Source organism: Psittacula echo, assembly GCF_963264785.1.
Source record: "Psittacula echo genome assembly, chromosome: 5".
NCBI lineage: Eukaryota > Metazoa > Chordata > Aves > Psittaciformes > Psittacidae > Psittacula > Psittacula echo.
The window spans coordinates 71,750,866-71,770,000 of NC_137739.1; the positions used below are offsets into that span (position 1 = coordinate 71,750,866).

The 19,135-nt window shown below is 44.6% G+C and overlaps 1 protein-coding gene across 1 annotated transcript in view; it reads right to left on the reverse strand.

The window, feature by feature from the left end:
• Positions 1 to 19,135, reverse strand: part of PRKCH (protein kinase C eta) — a gene marked incomplete at both ends in the record, with an annotated part of 118,390 nt that overhangs the window by 9,650 nt on the left and 89,605 nt on the right. Inside the window, 2 exons of the mRNA XM_080619506.1 lie at positions 9,245 to 9,433; positions 10,349 to 10,487. Coding sequence (XP_080475632.1) covers positions 9,245 to 9,433; positions 10,349 to 10,487 — 328 coding nt within the window. The remainder of the gene's footprint in view (positions 1 to 9,244; positions 9,434 to 10,348; positions 10,488 to 19,135) is intronic.

Genomic DNA, 19,135 nt, shown 5'->3' on the forward strand with positions numbered 1-19,135 from the left:
AAATCTCCTAGTAGTGTTAACTGATATAACATTGCTTACTACCACCAGGAGAGAACTTAGCCCAAAATATGGGAATTAAATGTTGTCTGAATAGCTACAAACTTCTTTGCTGTTCTGAAATCTACCTGCTTCCATGCCCCTCCCCACTCATCAACAAATAACTCACCAATACTAATGCATATGAAAAGGCCACAAGTATCAAATGCATATTGGCCCCTGACAATAGCTAGAGATTTTTGACCCGTCTGCCCTCAGTATTCCTGTAATAAATCATATTAAACAGAAATTAACTTTATTCATTAGATATATGGAATATTTAACATAGGTTTTGGTCAAGATGTCATTGTAGAAATCTGTGTTTTCAGAACTGATGAGTCAACCCCAGTTCCCACGTGGATCACCAGCCACATGGGCTGCCCAGACAGTATCAAACTCCAGCTGCTGTTTTTAAATTACTCCAATTGGACTATAGGTACGACATGGGGATATGCAGGTCAATTACTAAATCAATACAACCATCAGACTAACACAAACATGGATGAAGAATGAGAAACTCACTTGTTAACAGTCTGTGGGTATGATCTCACTCTCGTTTTAAGCAATGGTAAAATTTCCCTGGGGTTGCATGGGAAAACAATTAATCCTTTTCTGATGGTCTTGTCAAGAGGAACTGGGAATCTATTACACAACCCTGGGTGGCCTATTTACATAGGGTCAAGTACAAAGGGACTAAAGTGCCCCAGACAAACCTGTAAAGGCCAATTAAGAAAAAAAAAGGAAAAAAAAAAAAAACCAGAGGAAAATACTTCAAAGGAGCTTTTTTGTGGTCTTGGTTATATTTCAATTCTTTTAATTTTAAAGTTCCTGAAAAGACACAGCAGGTCAGAAAGTTCAAAGCTGGAAGGACAAGTAAGACCTACAGCCCTGAATGGCTCGGACAGTTGGAGATTTGTTAGCCCTAGCAGACCCCCCAGTTAGACAGACTGGCCCCCTCCACTGGGGCTGCACAGCAAAACCTGGTTCCATCATTCAGCTATCATTCCCATCTCCAGGTGGAAGCCAGGTTCTCAAGGGAAGCCTTGGGCCTTCCCCCAAGATTGGATTTTAATGGATTTCACCAAAACACTTTTGAGGGGCTAAAATCACACTGTTTTAACTATAGCAGAGCTGAGAAGGAGCCCAGAACAAGTCTTAGGCTCAGACACAGGAATCGCTTCTTCCTGAGCACCTAAGAGCAAGCAGAAAAAGAAGAGCTGGAAGACAAAGTCGGCACAATGAATGCCCTTCACTTTTTTCCCATCTGGGGCAGGAAAGAGGAGGATGAGTCACACCTGATATTTCAATAGGCTGGGTTAGAAGTTTCTTTGCAAATCTGAGCCTGCATACTGCGGACTTCAACAAGAAGCTAATTTCAGCCTATTGGAAAGGGAAAGGTAAGTCTTAATGACTACATCAAGATGAATTTGTCTTTGGCAAGCAATGTAGAGATGGCTTTAGTTTTCTTTCCACAGTGAATTATTCAGAAGCATGGGACTATTGCTGTAGGGAAGAGGAGTGCTTCAGAAAGAGGTGATCAGATCAATCGACAGAAGAGATTAAAATCATTGGAGAAAGCTGCTTGTTGAGTATTAGGAGGCAAAGAATAAGAAACAGCATGTTACAGCGATGAATATGCAAGCTCAGGCAAAAGAGGTAAGAAGGCAATCCGTGGTGGAGCACAGCCTTGTCACTTCACCACAGTGTATGTTTACGGCAAAGATTATCAAGACGAGATCATTCAAAAGTGCAGAACTCCTTCCCAGTTGGGAAACAACAGGCTCTGGAGTCCTGCTTTGCAGCAGAGGGTCTGGGGCCAACCAGGAAACACAAGGTGAAAGCTTTTCTAAAAACAAAATAAAGGAAAAATGTGTACACAGAGCCAGCATAGAGTTTCACACAGAGATTTAAATATTGACCTCACTCTGACAGCCAAAGCTTAATCAAACTGTGCAAGAGGATTTATCAAGCCCGTCAACTCTGAAGAGATGCCAAGGAGAATAATTTATTGGTATATTTAAAGGCATTTTTAATATCTATCTGCCTCTGTTAACAGGCTCCTCAGCTCTGAGGATAAAGCAATGAGCTCATCTAGATCCCTCTTTGATTTCAGTGGGTCCACCATTGTGTTGTTCTTTTTCCTTTTAATCTTTATCTTAAAAATACTCCCAGCATCTGTTTCATTCAGAAACAAGTTAATTCTGGCTATTCCAGCACTGCATGTGAAACAGATTATCCACCTTTTTGTGTCTGTTGGAAAGAACGAACTTGGCTCGGATCTATAGGATGCAAGCTGAAGGATAGACATGAGCTTGCGCAGAGCAATGTAAAGGAAACGTAGGCAACCTTGCTGCCTTGTTTCACACCTCGCAAGTGTTCAGGAGAGGACTGGAAAGCACAAACATGAGGGTTTAGTCTAGTTCACACAGTAACCAAACTGACCACCTGACTGAGGGAAAAGGCGAGGCACAAATGGAGCAGGAATCGCCTATGTACTGCATTTAAACGTGCCAAGCAAAGCACAGCCCAGGTATTCTGAGTCTGTGCAAGGAGGATGCACGCACTCACCATGGTATCTGAGCTGATGAGAGCTAGTTCTGATCTCTCGGTATCCAGGGGTGCTGGGTCTTGAACAAGTGCAGTGCATGAAGAGAATAAACTTCTCCAGATTTCAGAAGACCTCCCCCTCTGTGCTGATGTTGGGGTGACCAACTGCAGCAAGCAGGCATCTTGGACCATACACATCTCTCCTGAGCTTAGGTGTCCTTGCAAGCAGCCCTTTCCCCTCCATTCTTCTGTCACATCAGACTCTTCACTTCGACTACATTTAAAAATGTGCTTCTTTCTGCTGTAAAAACGCTGGCCCTCTGCCTCCCCTCTTCATTAATCGCATTTTCAAGCTCCTCACAGTGGTGAGGCCACTCTGGTTCAGCACAGAGCACTCACCATCCAGAAAGCCTTTCTGAAAATAAGCTGCAGCACACACAAAAGGGCCCCTCACCAAGGGTTTGGGCAATCATGGTGGCATCCCCTTAGGATGGGTACTTTAGTCCTCCCAAAGCACAGCTCAATTCACTTTGCTTTCTGTCCTTGAGATGCACCAGGGTGGAGTGCCCTAGGGAAATCTCTATCTCTCCAATCTTCTTTCTTCTCAGCCTGTTATGGTAAGCACGAGAAGCACAACCTGAGTCTCCAAGGGCTCTGCTGGAGCTGTTATCCTTCTTACAGACAGACTGGACCGGCCTGTGCTCTGCATGCAGGACATTTTGAAATCATATCCACAGGCTTCCCCCATCAACTCCAGAGAAATTGCTGGTGGAGCAATACCCTGCTCATTACAGTACCTTGTGGGGAAGTCTCTTGTGTCTGATGGCTACCTGAGTGACTGAGGGACCCAAGGCAGCCTCACGTTCACTCTTCTGGGCAACAAAGGAATGACAAACTCCTGTAGAAAGTTTTGAGTGGCTTTTTTAATTAACAAGATGAAAATTGACCAAGCTATTGTAGAAGGGCCCCAATACCTCTCTCCCAGTGAAGGTGAAATGGCTGGCTGCCTTCTGCACTGCAACATTCCTGGGCCCTTTTCTTGCTCTCCAGAAAAACCCAAGTGTGCTGCCTCCTAGCAAAGGGGGTAATTTACACTGCCAACAAGCCCTTGGTGTTCAACACCGCTGTGTGTGCTAGCTGTACAAGCAAGCCAAAAAAAGAGGGAACTAACAGAAAATCTATCGTTTCTGGGTGTCAGTGTGTGACGTGAACTCACGTGAATGTGAGAAAAGTCTTCTCCTTTCTAGATCAGGGCTTTTTTTGACTTCTTGATCAGGCTTCAAGGCACATTTAACCATTCCCCTTCCAGCTGCTCCTGAGAATCATGCAAACTCTCTCCTCCCAGAAGCTGGGAAGGACATTCCAACTACCTTACCTTGTGCTCCAGCAACCAAAACTGAGTCCATAAATAAAACACAGGTCATCAGAGCAAGACCTGGCTCCTGCAGACCCACAGAGCATCACTGCTACTGCAGCTGAGTCTGAAGCACTAATTCCCAGACACAACAGCCCCTTGATGTTAACCTGGCAATACAGAGGGGATTTTAAGCAAATCTGCAAGAGCAAAGTATAAAGGAGGATGGGGGGCTGCTGTGCATGTTAGACTTCAGTGCTGTTGTCAGGGTGCAGGCATCTGGAGAAAGGAAGTTAACTCCGTGACACAAAGCAGAAGAGAGTTCACTAAACCTGAGTATTTGCCTTTTGAGTCAGCGTCATTTCCAGGCTATCGTTCTCTAGAAAAACAGTCTTCAATTTTTCTTTGCACCCTTAGCTCTGTATTGCTGACATCAATTTTCTCTGAGACGTGTCATGTTTACTCTCAGCTGATCTCCCTCACCTTTCAATACCTCTCCCTCTCTGCACTAATCCACGAGCGTTTGGATTCCCCTGTGCTGTTCCACCTGCCCTGGGCAGGAGTGCAGGCTGCTAAAATCACAGCAAATTTCTTCTGCAGCTTGCTCTTTTCTTGTCTGGTGTTTATTTTTCACAGGAAAACCACGTGGAAGGAGACAAAGATTTTTGCTCAGTCTCTTGACTCCAGTAGCGTTCTCTTCAAAATGCATAGTTTTAACCAGCTGGAAGGAGAACAGGCTTTAGTCTCATTTATGTCCCCAGAATATATAGCTACAGGCAAGGCTGCCCAAGCCTCACTTTCAGAAGGAGCATTTCAGCTAAGCCAGAAGTGTTTCAGAGCTCACATTAAGACTGGAGGTTGGCACGCAAACACTAAGATGACATACTTGGCTTCATCAGGCTCAGCTGTGACAAAAGGTCAGAAATCCAGGGTGCAGAAGGCAGAGCAATGCTGACATTTCTGTGGGGAGATGCTGCTTTCTAGCTCCTGCTTTTACCTGGCTCAGAGTGAAAACATCCAAACTGCATTTGCTCTTCTAAGTTTCCAAACCTTTAGGCCAACCACTGCTATTTCAGATCATCAGTCCATGGAGCGATTCAATAGGCTTAGCCCTTCTCTCCTCATCTGAAATCAGACTTGGAAAGGAAAATCCCTGTAGCTTTCCCCAGGAATTTGCTTCCTATTACGCCATCGACTTTTGAGATCTGATTCTCACTGTGTCCCTGTTCTCCCCTCAGCTAAGCCTGACTGTGAGCAAGATAGCATGACTGAATTGCATTTGAGAAAGTCATACATGAAGTGGGTGAAACATGCTGCCAAAATACCACCCTGCTTACGGGAAACGCGAGGATTGTGTTTCATTTTGCAGTTCAGTCAGCTGAATCCCGAAGCCTCTGGCTGCCTGGAAAGACACCCTCTTTGCTCAAGCACTTTCTGCTAGTGACAATTTACAAATTCAGAACATCAACATGCTGCAAACTCCAGCTGCACTCTCTCTGTAAAAGATACAGTGCGGCAGTCTCTGCTCTCTGCATGCTCACAAAGCTTCTCTTTCACAGTCTCTTTATCATCACAAACCGGTGACAACTCTGTCAACCGATGGCAAAGAGCATTTGAAAGAATTTCTTTTACTCACACAAACCAAATAACTCCTCTGGCATAAACTCCTTGTGACTGCATTCAGGCAGAGCTATGAAGAAATCTTTTGGGAGGAGGGCTCAAAATCAAAGCAAAACTTAAATGTTTAGAATGTGCTGAAGTGGTCTGAATCCATTTGACAGCAATTCTCCCTTTCTGCACTTACTTCACTCCCACAAGCAAATCCATGCCCAGTTGCTCACATAAGCAGTGGAGACCTCAGTTTGAGTCCTCTTCACCTGACTTGACCCACCAATACCCAAATTCCGCAGTGACACATGCAGACAGGGCAGAGTACACGAGTGAGATTTTCTACTTCCCTCCTCTAGGAGTATTCACTCCAGGAAAATCCAGCTGATTTACACTGATTTAGCTCACCCTACCCTTTCGGGAAAACATCCAAGGGTAAAAAAAAAAAAAACATTAAAAATGGAAATAGATAAAAACTTCTTTTTGTAGAGCACAAATATTTCTGCTTTCAATTCTAAACAAGGTCCCAGGCCACTGAGTTTGGTTTGTTTTCCTTGGTACAGTGCTCAAAAACACACCAGGAACACCCAGTGATCTAAATGAGGTCCTAAGGACGTATGTTGGTTATTACTGGGAAACTGCAGAGATGAACAGGATGCAGCTTTCAGAAATCAGCTGGTTTCTGACGGGGGGAAATCAGTGAAGCACAATTATGGCAAACAAAAGCAAACAAAAATAACAGCATCCGTAAAATGGGTCCTAAACCATATTATCCTTGTTTACAATGAAGCTCTTCATGAAGGCAAATGGGCCAAGTGCTTTCTAAACCTAGATATATCCATTTGTAGAACATCTCTAAGCACCTACATCTAATTGCATCTTCCTGGCAGAATTTGATTTCTGTTACAGAGCTTTGTACAATTCAGGACTAAGTGAATTCTCATTTAGACCTTTTCAAGGTTAGAGGCCAGAACTTTTAGTGAGGGGATAATCCAGTTATTAAGGCTATTAAAGCCTTAGCCTGTAATACAGGAGACCCCCCGTTTAACTCCCTGGCTTCCTATGCCATGTAATTACTTATAATCATTTATGTCACTGCAGTAGCTGAGTGCTCTGATTCTCTGGAGCATTTAATATCACGGGTTAGAAAGCCCTGTCACAGCTATAAGTCAGGGAGCTTAAGTTCACTTTTTGTTGGAGGCAAACACAGTAGTGATTAGAAGACACTCACACAGTAATAATGCTGTATCTAGGAGACATAATATTAGCATTAGTAGTCTCTGAGAAAAATAATCTATATACTTAGCAGCTGAAAATCTACCATTTTCCTTCACAAAATAGCCACAAAGGTACAAAAAAACTAGGTTCACCACTCTGTGTTATGCTGAAACCTAAAAATACTGACCGAACATTATCAGTACACTGCAAATATAATACCTCAGCAGTGATCACATTTGTTATCATTCAAAAGAAATCAAAGCATGTGGGTTTTTCCCAATTTTAATCTACAGTCCCAGACAACCTCATGACAGGATGTTTCCTTCCCATTAAAGGTAATATGCTGTGATGCCTCTACAAACTCAGCATAAGAAAGAGAGGTGGAAATGAGTTCTTAGTCCAAAAAAGCAGCTACTGTGAAGTTGCAGAAATTCAGGCTTTATTTTACCATCAGTGCTGTAAAATATGATGCAAAAGTTGCCTTAAGGTTGCAGCCACCCAGGGAACAGAAACACTGAAGAACTGAAGGTCCAGTGAAAATTCCAGTTGCAACTTCCCCTGGTTAAACACCAGGCTCCTGGTTAGTGCCCTAAATTTCAGCCTTTTTCCCAAAGCATACATAGCTTAGTGCTTCTCTTGAACAACACAAGTGCATTCAGAGAGGCAGTTTTGCTTTCGTTTGGGTTTCACCAGCAACACGTGACACAGCAGACAAGAAGAGTGGCTGGACAGGAAACCTTTTTCAGGCAAGTAAGCAGCAATTGCTAAGCTGACTGTGCAGTTTTGGAGGCACTCAGTCAGTCTTTATTTAAATTCTTAGCTCTGTCCCCAGTTCTGGCCCTCTTTCTCCAAAGCCTCTCATCAGGCTGCTTGCTATTAATAACAGAAGGGACCGATTCTAAAAGCTGGGCTCTGAACATGAGCTAAAGCAGCCTGGGGTGACTGCAGCTTGTGCTGGCTGTTTCTGAGGTCCCTACCTGAATTAGGAAAATAAGCATTTCATCAAGAGGCTAAAATTCATATTTTATTATATCCTGAAATTTCTGTTACGATGAGCATCTATGTGGCCACATTTTACCTCCATCTTATACTTACACTAGATACCTGCAACAAATCCACTCTGCTATTACTTGTTCAGGCAGAAGAGGAATTGGCTCAGACACTCAAGATTCCCAACCCAACAACATGAACGTGGCTCCAAATGCCATGAGAGTCTGAACTTCACTTAAAAAAATGAAATAAATAAAAATGAATAGGTTACAGGTTATTTCCAAGACCAAAGGCAGCCTTCAGCATGACAATCACTCCTGAGCACAACCTGTTATTTCAGTAACACAACCCTTTGCCTCTCAAGAAGTGGATTTTATTCTCAGTTGATTTCTGTAGAATTTATTAGATGTGTTTTCAGATACAGAAAGTAGCTGCTCAGTCAGTATACAACAGAAGTCTTTCGGCAGAAACCTGAGGATCTAATGAAAATGAACTCTCTTCTTTCCTTTAAATAGTCCCATCATTCATTGCCTCATTTCTTAGTGCCAATGCTCCACAAGTTACTATGAACTACCATTTTATCCAACTATTTTCTAGATCCTCTATTACCACAATATTTAGTTGTATCCAGTCTTAAATGCACCTTTGGTCACAGTGCTTTTGCAAGGAAATGGAATACTCTTATCCTTCTCTTTCCAAAGGGTGCCTAAATATATTACGTGTCTTGGTTAGGGGCAGGAAGAAGTCAGTAGCAGAACAGCTGTGTTAGGTCTTCTCATTCATAGGTTAACACCCTCATCATTTAATCACCTTTTGATTCATTACAGTAAAGCCAGGCCAATTCCACTGCACTAGGCACTGTTTGTACACACACAGCCTGAAATCTTAAAAAGCTCCACTCCCATGTCACAGGCAAAAGATGGAAGGCATGTGGATGACAGCTCCTGGGGAAATTCAGGAATACATGCTAGAACAAGGACTAAGTGTAGCCAGCAACAGCTTTCCTCAAACTGTCTGCTGTATGGCTCCATTTTTTTTTTACTCCACACAAAAAATCAAACCCCTGTCTTTGTATGCAAGTAGACAGGAAACCCTGGAGGATAACTGGTATTACCATCAGAAGGAAGGAATATCATGAAGACTTCACTTTTTCACCACTCCAATTGCATGGAAATCATATATTCACTATTGATTAAATATTGATGACTGTACAGTGTAAATCATTAAGTCAGCAGGGGAATGCCCAGCCACACAGACACACAGACACTTTGCTTGCCAAGCAGGCAGCTGAACCATACAAAGGACATAACTATGCAAACATACCTAAGTGTGTCAGGATTTGTTTGTTTGTTTGTTTGCCCTTCAATCCAAGATAAGAAAAAGACCAGGGTATCAGCAACTTCTGAGTGCTCACACCCCCAGCCCTGTTTCCTTTTGCTAGATGTAGGCTGAAGAAAGCCAGAGAGAACACGAGTAGCCAAATGGACTCACTGCTTTGAGAATTGCCACTGCGTCCTGCTGGAGCCATGTTGGGTAGACAACTTCATCATTCAGAATGGCCTCAAAGAGGTCGTCCTCGTTCTCTGCCTCGAAGGGTGCATGGCCACACAGCATCTCATACAGCAGCACGCCCATGGCCCACCAGTCTACGTCAGGTCCATACAACATCTCCTGCAGGATCTGAAGAAAAGATGGGGAAGAAATATCAACCCTAAAGCTTCTTAGGAAAGGAGGAAGAGGGGAGGAAACATTAATGGGGAAGTTCTCACTGTGTCCTAACAGTGCTCTCTGCTAAGCTGGCTATGTGACCAGGAACGTATAGGTGATCTCGAGCTGGTATCAACACAAAGGTACATCAGACACGTTAAATAAGAGCTTGGCTGCTCACAGGGTCACCTGGGAAACAAACCTATGCTAGGGGTTAGCAGGAGAAGAAGGGGATTTCAGCAAAATTGGCTGAGCCTCAGAAGCGGCAGAGCAGCCATGTGTGTGGGTTGACATCGCCTCTTCCTTGCCCCTGGGAAGGAATTGCTTACCCAGCTCCAATGGCAAGGCTTTTAGCTGCAGAGGGGAAGGAGCGTGAGTGTGTGAGAAAGGCACAAACACAAACCACTGGCAAAAATTCAGTTGTGTTGAAGAAGGATCTGAAACCCTGTCAGAACATCTGGCAGCATCTGGAGAGCAGCTGCTCCTTAAAGAGGTGTTTATTAATTTTGTAGTGAAATAGGGGAATGACAAGGAATAGGAGGAGGTAGAAAAAAAGGAACAAGGGTGAATTCAATCTCTTTTCAATTTAAACTGGGCAAGTATCTTTATGTGCCTCAAGATTTTTACAGCTGCTCCTCCATTTTTCACCTCACATTTCCTAAAGAAAAATACAGGCTTATCTTGGTGCTTACAGCAGCATGAAGGTTTACTCATGCTTTACTGGCACAAAGGACTGATGATACAAGCATACATCTAGGAAGAATCCTTGCACCCAGCAGTCAAATAAGGTGTAGCTAAAGACACCAGGGAGTACACTTGCTGTTCCAAAGCTAACCTACACTTTTCATATTGTAGCCAATTTTCCTGGGCTCAGAAAGGTTCCTATACCTCCGGAGCGATGTAGTCTGGTGTACCACAGAAGGTGGCTGTGGTAATGCCATCATGAATGCCCTCTTTGCACATTCCAAAGTCTGCCAGCTTGCAGTGACCCTCGTAGTCCAGCAGGACGTTGTCCAACTTCAAGTCCCTGCAACGAGAATTGTTGATCAAGTCACTACATGCTTGGAGCAACCCCAGCACAAATGGAGGCAGCGTCCCAGGCTTCAGAAGCTTAACCTGCAAACTGGACAAGCCTCATAATCATAAAAAAATAAACAGAAGTCATGCAGGAGGAGTTTTCTTTTGCTTCATCTCTTACAAAAGGAAGGGAGGAACAAACACCCATTTGCCAAACTGCATTTAGTATGGGCAGGTGCTATATGAGTTCGCCCACATGGCTTTCTGAACACACCACAAGCCTGGCTGGCACAGCTCCTGCTCATTTAGCTCTGGGACTCACTGGAGCAGAGGTTGCCAGAGCTGTCAAATTGCGTAATGATGGTATGATGCAGCAGAACGCACCGCACGAGATGTACTCTGATTCAGCAAAGCGCTGCACCAGGAGCACGGTGCTGAAGCCAGGAGGCGTGCAAGGCTTCTTCAGGGGGAAGCATGTCCCCTCTTCTCCTGAGGTGTGTGGGGTTAAGATGCCAGACTTGCCTGTACTAGGGCAAGCCTGACTGATAAACCAAGCCTGGAGCGTTATCCAAGCTGAGAAGAAAAGAAGCTCCCTGCTCACAACACACCATATAGACTGGGGGAACCTGCGGCCAGCGTGGGATGCCCCCATCATAAGACAAAGTCTTAGTCCTTCCAGGGGTATCAAGTTCAGCAGGACTGCACTATTGCAAGAAGTGAATGTCTCCCATAGCCTTCATTAGGGTGCGTGGGGACCTCCTTGCCACTGTCACAAAAGACCAGCTGCAAAAGGGCTCGTTTTCCAATACGTCACCCCTAGGAGGCTGGGAGCTCCCTATCAAAAGCAGAGCTGCCAAAATGACAGAGCCATAACACAGCTTATCAGCTTCCCTGACCTTGATACTGTCTGAGGGAATAGCCTGCAGTCAGAAGCGCTGTCAGGAACATGAGTAGAAAGCAGGGGGTCATCTGCAGACTTAGGCAATGCCTTCCTAAGAATACATACCAGGTCATAGCACCTCTGCTTTTCAGCTGCCAGGCATGCTGTAGGCACTGTCACAGATGGAGGAAAGGAGCTGAGATGGGAGCTTTGTGCAGTACACATAGTTTGCAGTTCATTTTTTGAAGCATCTCAGGTACTGGTCCAAGAGTTATACAGAGCCCTCACAGCAGCTCTGAGGCAGGGAAGTGTTACCATCACCATTCTACTGAGATGGAGTACACATTATAGGCCTAGACAAAGCCACTTTCAAAGTCATGCAGATGCCCAAAGAAGGATCAAATAAATGTATGTATTTGAGTGTCTCAAGACCCCTTCATGAAATCTGTGCTGGAACTTCATCCATTTTGCTTTCTGGTTGGACACCTATTTCCCTGGGAAGGGGGAGCAATGGGGAGGGTGGTAACATAGGTGGTGGCATCTCCATATCAAATATGAAAATCTCTGGATGAGCCGGAATCTGAATCCAGCTTGATCCTGTTCATCCACTGTAACTATGGTCTTAAAGTGAAAATCAGGTGGTCAGTTGCTTTGTTGTGCATTGGCATTTCTACAGCCCACACCACCACCAGAAACCTCTCTGGAGCTTGAGACAGCTGTGCAGTGGAAAGATCAGTGACGCATTGTGCTAGACAATTAGAGCCACATCCTGTCCTAAAGAGATAAGGGAAAGTATTATTAGCCTATGTTGAAAGCATGAGAAAGCGAGGAGTAGAGGTTAAGAAATTTGCCTGTGTCCCCAAGAGCCGAGACTGAACACCAGCTTCCCGAATTCCAGCTGCAGATCTTAATCACAAGATCACACATCCTCTCTCCTCAACTTTGACACAGCATGGCAACAGAAGCCAGCAAGAAGCCCTCTGCAGTGACGCTGCCCTTCCCAGGAGGCCCACCAGCTACATGGTGACCAGTGAGATTCAATGCCAAGGACAGTGCCCGTGCCTGCTTTATGCTGCCGTGTTTCCTGTGGGTGGGATGCTCAGCAGAAGACACTTATTTTTCCCTTTCTGAGAATCAAAAATGGCTGTCAAGGCCAAAGGCTCGTCCTGGAAAGACTTTAGGAAAGCACAGTGAGAGGTATTGTACGTGGTCGCCCATGACAGTACGTTGTCAGCAGCAGTTTCCAGCCAAAGCTCCTGTTGCTCTTCCCTGTGGTTCCTGGCAGAGCAGGGAAGCCCTTCAAGCATGAAGGCAGGCCTTGTTTCCAAGAGTCTGCAATGTGGTTGAGATACACAGTTTATTCTTGGCTCAGTTTTAACTACAGCAAACATCTTTTTTGGGCAGGACTGACTGTTGGGGGTGCCCATAAAGGTGAAACTGGAAGGGAAATTTTGATGAACGTGCTTGGAGATCCCCCTTGCAAACCTCCCCCCACAGTCCCAAACATCTGCCATGTACTGGAATGCCTTGGGAATACTTCACAATCACCTTCCTTATACCCAAGCTAGCAGAAACATAGTCACATATATGGAGTGAGCAGGTTACGGTTTCTCATGGAGAGCCTGAGAAGCAGAGGCAAGAGACCAGGGCCAGCTCTGCAGACAAGATCACCAGGCACTCTGAAATCCCTGCTAGCTTTGTAATACACCACGTTCACTACAGCAACAGGATGGTCAGAGCTTCTGCAGGTGCAAGAGCACTCTGTGCCTGCTGTGTCCTCCCAGAGAGCCCCTATATATGTAATTGCCATTAAATTTAAACTGCCTGACTTTCACTGGGTGACTACAGTTTTAACCACACAAAGCAAACCTCCAGCCCCTCAACTTCTCAGCATGCTAAATCCATTAAGAGTGCCTGTTGTCTCCTTGTGTAGTTAGGATATTGGCCTCTCCTGACTTCTTCCCAACTATGCGAAATCCAAAACTTGCATTTTCTGTTTCCACTAACCAGTAATGTGGCATCAATCTGCTCTCACTTGCTCAGGCGCTCCGGCTACGTGCAGATCACTTTAGAGGAGGACCTCCCATGACAGAGACTTCTCAATGCTCTGCTCTTGGCAACGCCACAGAAGATGGCCCCACACATCCCTCTTGGAGCAGGTCTCATGGACCAGCACAGTGGCAGGCTCAGCCACGCAGCTCCTCTGGAGCCTGCTTTCTCGTATGGTAATAATTGTCTGGGAAAGTTGCGGTTTGTCAGGTGTTCGAGCATTCATCCCAAGCAATCCCAGCAGCCAAAAGCTCTGTTCTCACTGCTCGACGTTGACAGGTCTCCCTATGCACCGTACCCTGTGAACCAGCACGGCCACATGAGAGGAAAAACACTGACAGGTTTCTGAGATTTACAAGGAGCTCTTCATTTTCGCAGTAAGGATTCCAGGAAGCTGATGAAACTGGAAGTCATTCAGCTCAGAAAGCCCAAATCTACCTCATTTCCTTAATACTTGCATTTTCCATTCAGTATTTTTAGCAGTTCGATGAAGCAATAAAGGCAGAAAGGTTTTCTGAGGGCTGAGTTTCTAAGGTCCATCTGAAGTTCTGCCTCTCACTGGCAAACCTCCACTGGAAAACAGGCTTCATCCTGACTCAGAAAGGCAGCCTTTGTCCTCGCAGGCAGCTCAACATAACGGCTTAACGGCTTCGGTTTAGTCTAGACCCAGAAGAAATGACAAAATGAGCTGCTTCAGCATCACTCGCTGGAAGAGGTGTTCTTTACACATCTGCTGCTTGAGTTTAACATCTGTAAAAGCCCAAAATTACAATTGCAGATGATCCAGCCCTTTCCTGCAGCATCTGTCAAATGCAATTCCCCTGCAGCAGGAAGCTTTGCCAGTGAATAGGTGTTATACATGTACCTGCCACTCGTTCTACTCTGATCATCTCACTCGTGATGTGGAAATGATATTTTAATGAACGGAGCTTTGGTTGGGGTTGGTTTTTTTTTCCCTTTCAATTTTACCACCCTGTGCTGTAAGGGCTGTACACATGGTAAGGATCTTCTTCACAGGAGCAGGGAGGGCAGAAACTAGCTTCCTGACTCAGCTCAAGGTTCTCCCAGGTTTAGTAATCCCAAAAGCCCAGTTTAAAGCTCATAGAAGCCTGCTGTTCCCGTCTTGACGCAAATCATTTAGTCATGAAAGATGTAGGTACAAAGCAGTGGGAGCTAGCCACAGATAGGTGCGACTAATGTAAAACTCCAGCCAAATGTTTGAGAAAAAAAAAAGGGGGGGGCAATTAAAAAATAAAATCCCCAAAACTGAAACTAGCTAAATGAGTAATTCTGGCAATTTCTGAAAGAGAAAATCTTTGCTTCTTTAAACCTTCAGCATACAAGGCCATTTAGATACTCCTTGGGAACACCTTTGGGTGATCAATTGCACATTCAAACACCCTTCGCAAGCAGGGAGCAGATTTTGGTTTTTCTCCACCTCTGCTGCTGAAGTCACTTTGCTCCATAGAAATACTAAAATCTCCATCACGATGGAGAAAAATGTGTTTCTATTGCCTGCTCTGGTAGCCTAAGCAACACAAGCTTCCAACTCCTGCTTAGTGAAACTGAGATTACTTTTTGCAAAATGAAGCAACTTCAATAGAGGAGAAGGAAAGACCTACAACCTGTGGAATAGCAACAGCTGGTAAGATACTTATGGGAGAGGTAGGATTTTTCAACTTGGAGGCTTGCTCCAAATACAGAAGACAACAGATTTAAACCAGTATTATGATTAAATAAAGAGGAGAACAGATGGAGTTCTCAGTTTTATGTAAAGCCCTAAAAACTCATGTGAAGCTAATATAATTTCCCATTTTCCTTTGCATTCATTAATAATACTCAAACCAAAATATTTTATTTTACTCAAAACCAACATTCTCTTAGGTTGCACAAAAATATTGTTAGTTTCAAGAAGCCCGAACAATTTTTTTGGGCCCACAACATCTGAAGCAATTTTTTATCTTTCTTTCCACACCAAATGTTGGAATCTCAGTTCCCAAACTCAAAGCAAGTAATTATTTTCACAATTCCATTCTCACCAGCTTGGACTAGGGACCTCCATGTATTCTTCCCAATATTCCATATCACTTTGGAAATTAAGGCAACTTCCAATCCCATGTGCCTTGGGTTGTAGAGAACTCACTTAAAAATGCCTTCACAAAGAACAATTTGTATCTCCCACATTTTTCTAATAACAATCAAACTTTTTTTTTATGGTCAATTAAGTTTTTATAAACAGAAACTGATATTCTTACAGCATCAAGGAAAAGTTAAGGAAATTTCCTAAGCAATGGTAAAGCTGAGCGTCAACAAGTAGCAGTAAGTGCAGGCTAAAGACAACACTTGCAATATATTCTACCAGAGCCAGGACATAAAAACACAGGCTAAGCTGTTATTTGCTTAGTTGGTAGACATCTTTAGGGCAGGGGGAAATAATGAAATCACAAAGGAAACACCATGTTACCAGCCTTTGAAAAAGAGAGCCACAAAGCAGAGATCAGGCAAAGATCAAGCTGCACCGAGTTAGAGAAAAACGGTTTGAAATCCTTAGTTTTGCTGCCAAGTAAAAGGACAAGCTGTTGCTCCCTCCCAGCCTTGGAGGCTTCCTCTAATTCAGCTCCTGACATACTTTAAAGGGGAAAATCAGTGTAGCTGGAGCAACCCTGCTGTGCTTAAAGAGGGCACCCTCTTAGGTGCAGAACCAAGCGAAGAACCAGGGGTAAGACTCAGCGCTGTTATACAGAATATAACCAGTGTGTAGCCATTTACATACACCATGTCATGGGACTCACAAGCTGAGATGGAAAGTGTTGCTACACACACCCACAGCTTCACAGCACAATCCCCCAAGTCCTATGGGATTTAGTCTGTGTACTTTATCCTTCGCGGTACTGCACGAGTAATGTTCAAATACAATGCAAAACATCACTACACTCCCTTTTTCCTGAAAACTGTTCTCTTGGGTGAAGAAAACATTTCTTCTAGTTTCCAAACAACTTCTGAGGTGCAAACCCATTCAGACCACCAGCATGCACGTGGACAGCCCCAACTACAGCAGTCATACTGCACCTTCCAGTGCAATATAATAGGACAGGTGTGGGGTGTCCCTTCCCATGGCAGGGGGGTTGGAACTAGGTGATCTTAAGGTCCTTCCCAACCCTAACTATTCTATGATTCTATGACAGAAATCAAGAGGAGATCTCTCCAGATACTTCTAATTCATAATTACCAGAAAGCAGGGATGAATCATAGTGAGATGCCCTTCTGCTCTAACGACCAGAAGTTATTTTCGAAAGCTGACCACGCATAAGTGTTTAGGGACTGTAAATACACGCACAACAGCCCCAGACTGAACTTTCACATTTCTCAGAAACAAAGCAAAAGCAGAAACGTGATATATTGATTCAGAGATCCAACTCAGACCCAGGTGAGTGGTATGAGTGAGTGAAACTCCACTAAAAGTTAACACTCAGTGCTAGGCCATGTAACAGGAGACAGCACTTGATGCAGCTGTGGGAAGCAGAAGCAGCTCATGGGGAAGATTAATTGCACAGGCAGCTCAGTACCTGAGCAGTTTTCCAGCCAGGAGCCCAGCACTATTCCTGGGGATTTTACAGCCTCATCCCACCACAGCACATTCTACAGTCTCTGCAGAGAGCCGCAGAGGGGGAATGTGCCAGTATAGAATACCCCCATGGCTTTTCTCTGCTTCACCTAACCCACCTGTGCTGGCACGCAATGTGCAAACCTTTGGAAATGCTCCGCAGCCGCATGTTAGGATAAAGGCATGATGGATTATGGCCACCCAGCCTCTAAAGCAGGCTCCACCTCTCCTGCAGACACCAGGATGGTAATAGTGATGCAATATGGACTCGTATCCAGGGTCAGATACACCACCAGAATGCATGGCTGAACTTCTTTGGAAACTCACACCGCAGCACTGGCCAAGGACCACCCTGGAGGACAAGGTCATGGGTGTTTTAATTTGTGCAAGACAGAGGGAGATTCTCATACCCACCTGCATCTGTGCTCTTCAGTATGTTCAAAGGCACTCTGTATCAGTCTTACACATTCACAAGGATAAGTCTGATTAAGCTTTGAAATACATTCTTGCTCTGTTGCTTGGGCTTCAGACTAAACTTTGACTGGCAAGCATATGTATCCAGAAGCAGTCTGCTATTACATTTTAATCTCGAAGTCAAGCAGCCCTTGAAGCACAAGGACAAGTTTCTGCAAGTCTTCTGCCTGGGTTAAGGCCACACCATGGGTTTTTTGGTGGAGATGGGTTGGAACCCAGTGCTGCTGGGTCCCCATCTGCCTGAACCCCTCCCGCTGTCGGGGCCTCTCTGGAAGCTAGTTCCCCAAACCACATCAGTGCACCAGTCCCCTCCTGGCTGAGACAAAGCGGCACCCAAGGCGTTGACTTCTCTTATGGCAAAGAAGCTGGCATTACTGGGGATCCAAGACCTCTCTGGTGGTTTCAAGTGCCAGCAGCCCCACCTCCCCTCCCTCTGGGCACTTCAAAAAAGCGTCTGTGGAAGCTAACACAATTACTGACATGATTTCATTGCTACTGAGATGAACGAGCATGATTCATCCCCCAATTAAATTAGAGTGGTAGGTTAAAGTATACAGGCATACACTAAAAAAAAAAATCCTCGGCATACCGCAATATATAATTACAAAGCTTCCACCAAGTTAGTGGGTCTGAACCTGAGTGATACAGATCCAGTGAGATCCCACGGTTGCCCTGATTCCCTTTAAGGCCAGGTACAGCTATTATCTTCCCCTTTATTAGATGCACAGCAGCTGTAAGAGAGCTAATGATAGTTTCCAAAGGCAGATTTACAAGGGCAAAAAGACACATTGAAATGGAGCACCCAAAAGCTGGAGCCATCACCCATTACTGCTGAAATACAGATGCGCTGGAGATTGCTACATTGGAGTAATCTAAAGATGGTGCAATCCATATATATTTATATGTCCACATTTGTGTGTGTACTTTTTTTATATGTATGTAAATATAATACATATATTATTTGCTTCACTTTTATGTGGAACTCTAGTCAGGAAAGAGGAGTTACATTTGAGGTATTTCCCCGAATCCCAGAGCAAACGTCCTCCCATTTACTGCGGGAAAGGGAGAGGTAGACAGAAGAAGGCTTCGTGTCCAGCTCTTGGTATGCATGCCACGCGCTCCCTCTCCGGATGAGCCGCCAGCCTAGTCCTGTGATAGACTCCTCAGTCCGACTGGGCAGCAACACTGGAATTTGCTGGCCCTGAGACATCACTTGCTGAGTTGCTCCCAACAGAGCTCCTATTTTATCCTTGCCAGAAAAAGAGGGAGAGAGAAAAAAAAAACCCAACTAAACCACAATACTTCATTCTGTGAGCCGCATTGCCTGAAGTCTTCAGAGGAGGCATACAACAGACTCAAGACCCAAATGCACAAACAAGAATCAGGTGCGGACTTACAACTGACAGCACTGAGAGGTTAAAAATATAATCCTATTATACCACTTTGACAAAAATAGACTATCATTGATTTGAAGCCTGAAACTAGAATTAAATCACGCTTGTGCCTACAGTACAGCACGGTCTCAACATTTCAAGATGTAATGAAAGAGTTACCCAAGATTAACCATCACCAACTGCCCACAGGCCACTGCAGAGCTGCTCAAAGATCCCATCACAGCTCCGAGCTTTCCAGGTAGGATCAGGGTTGGACT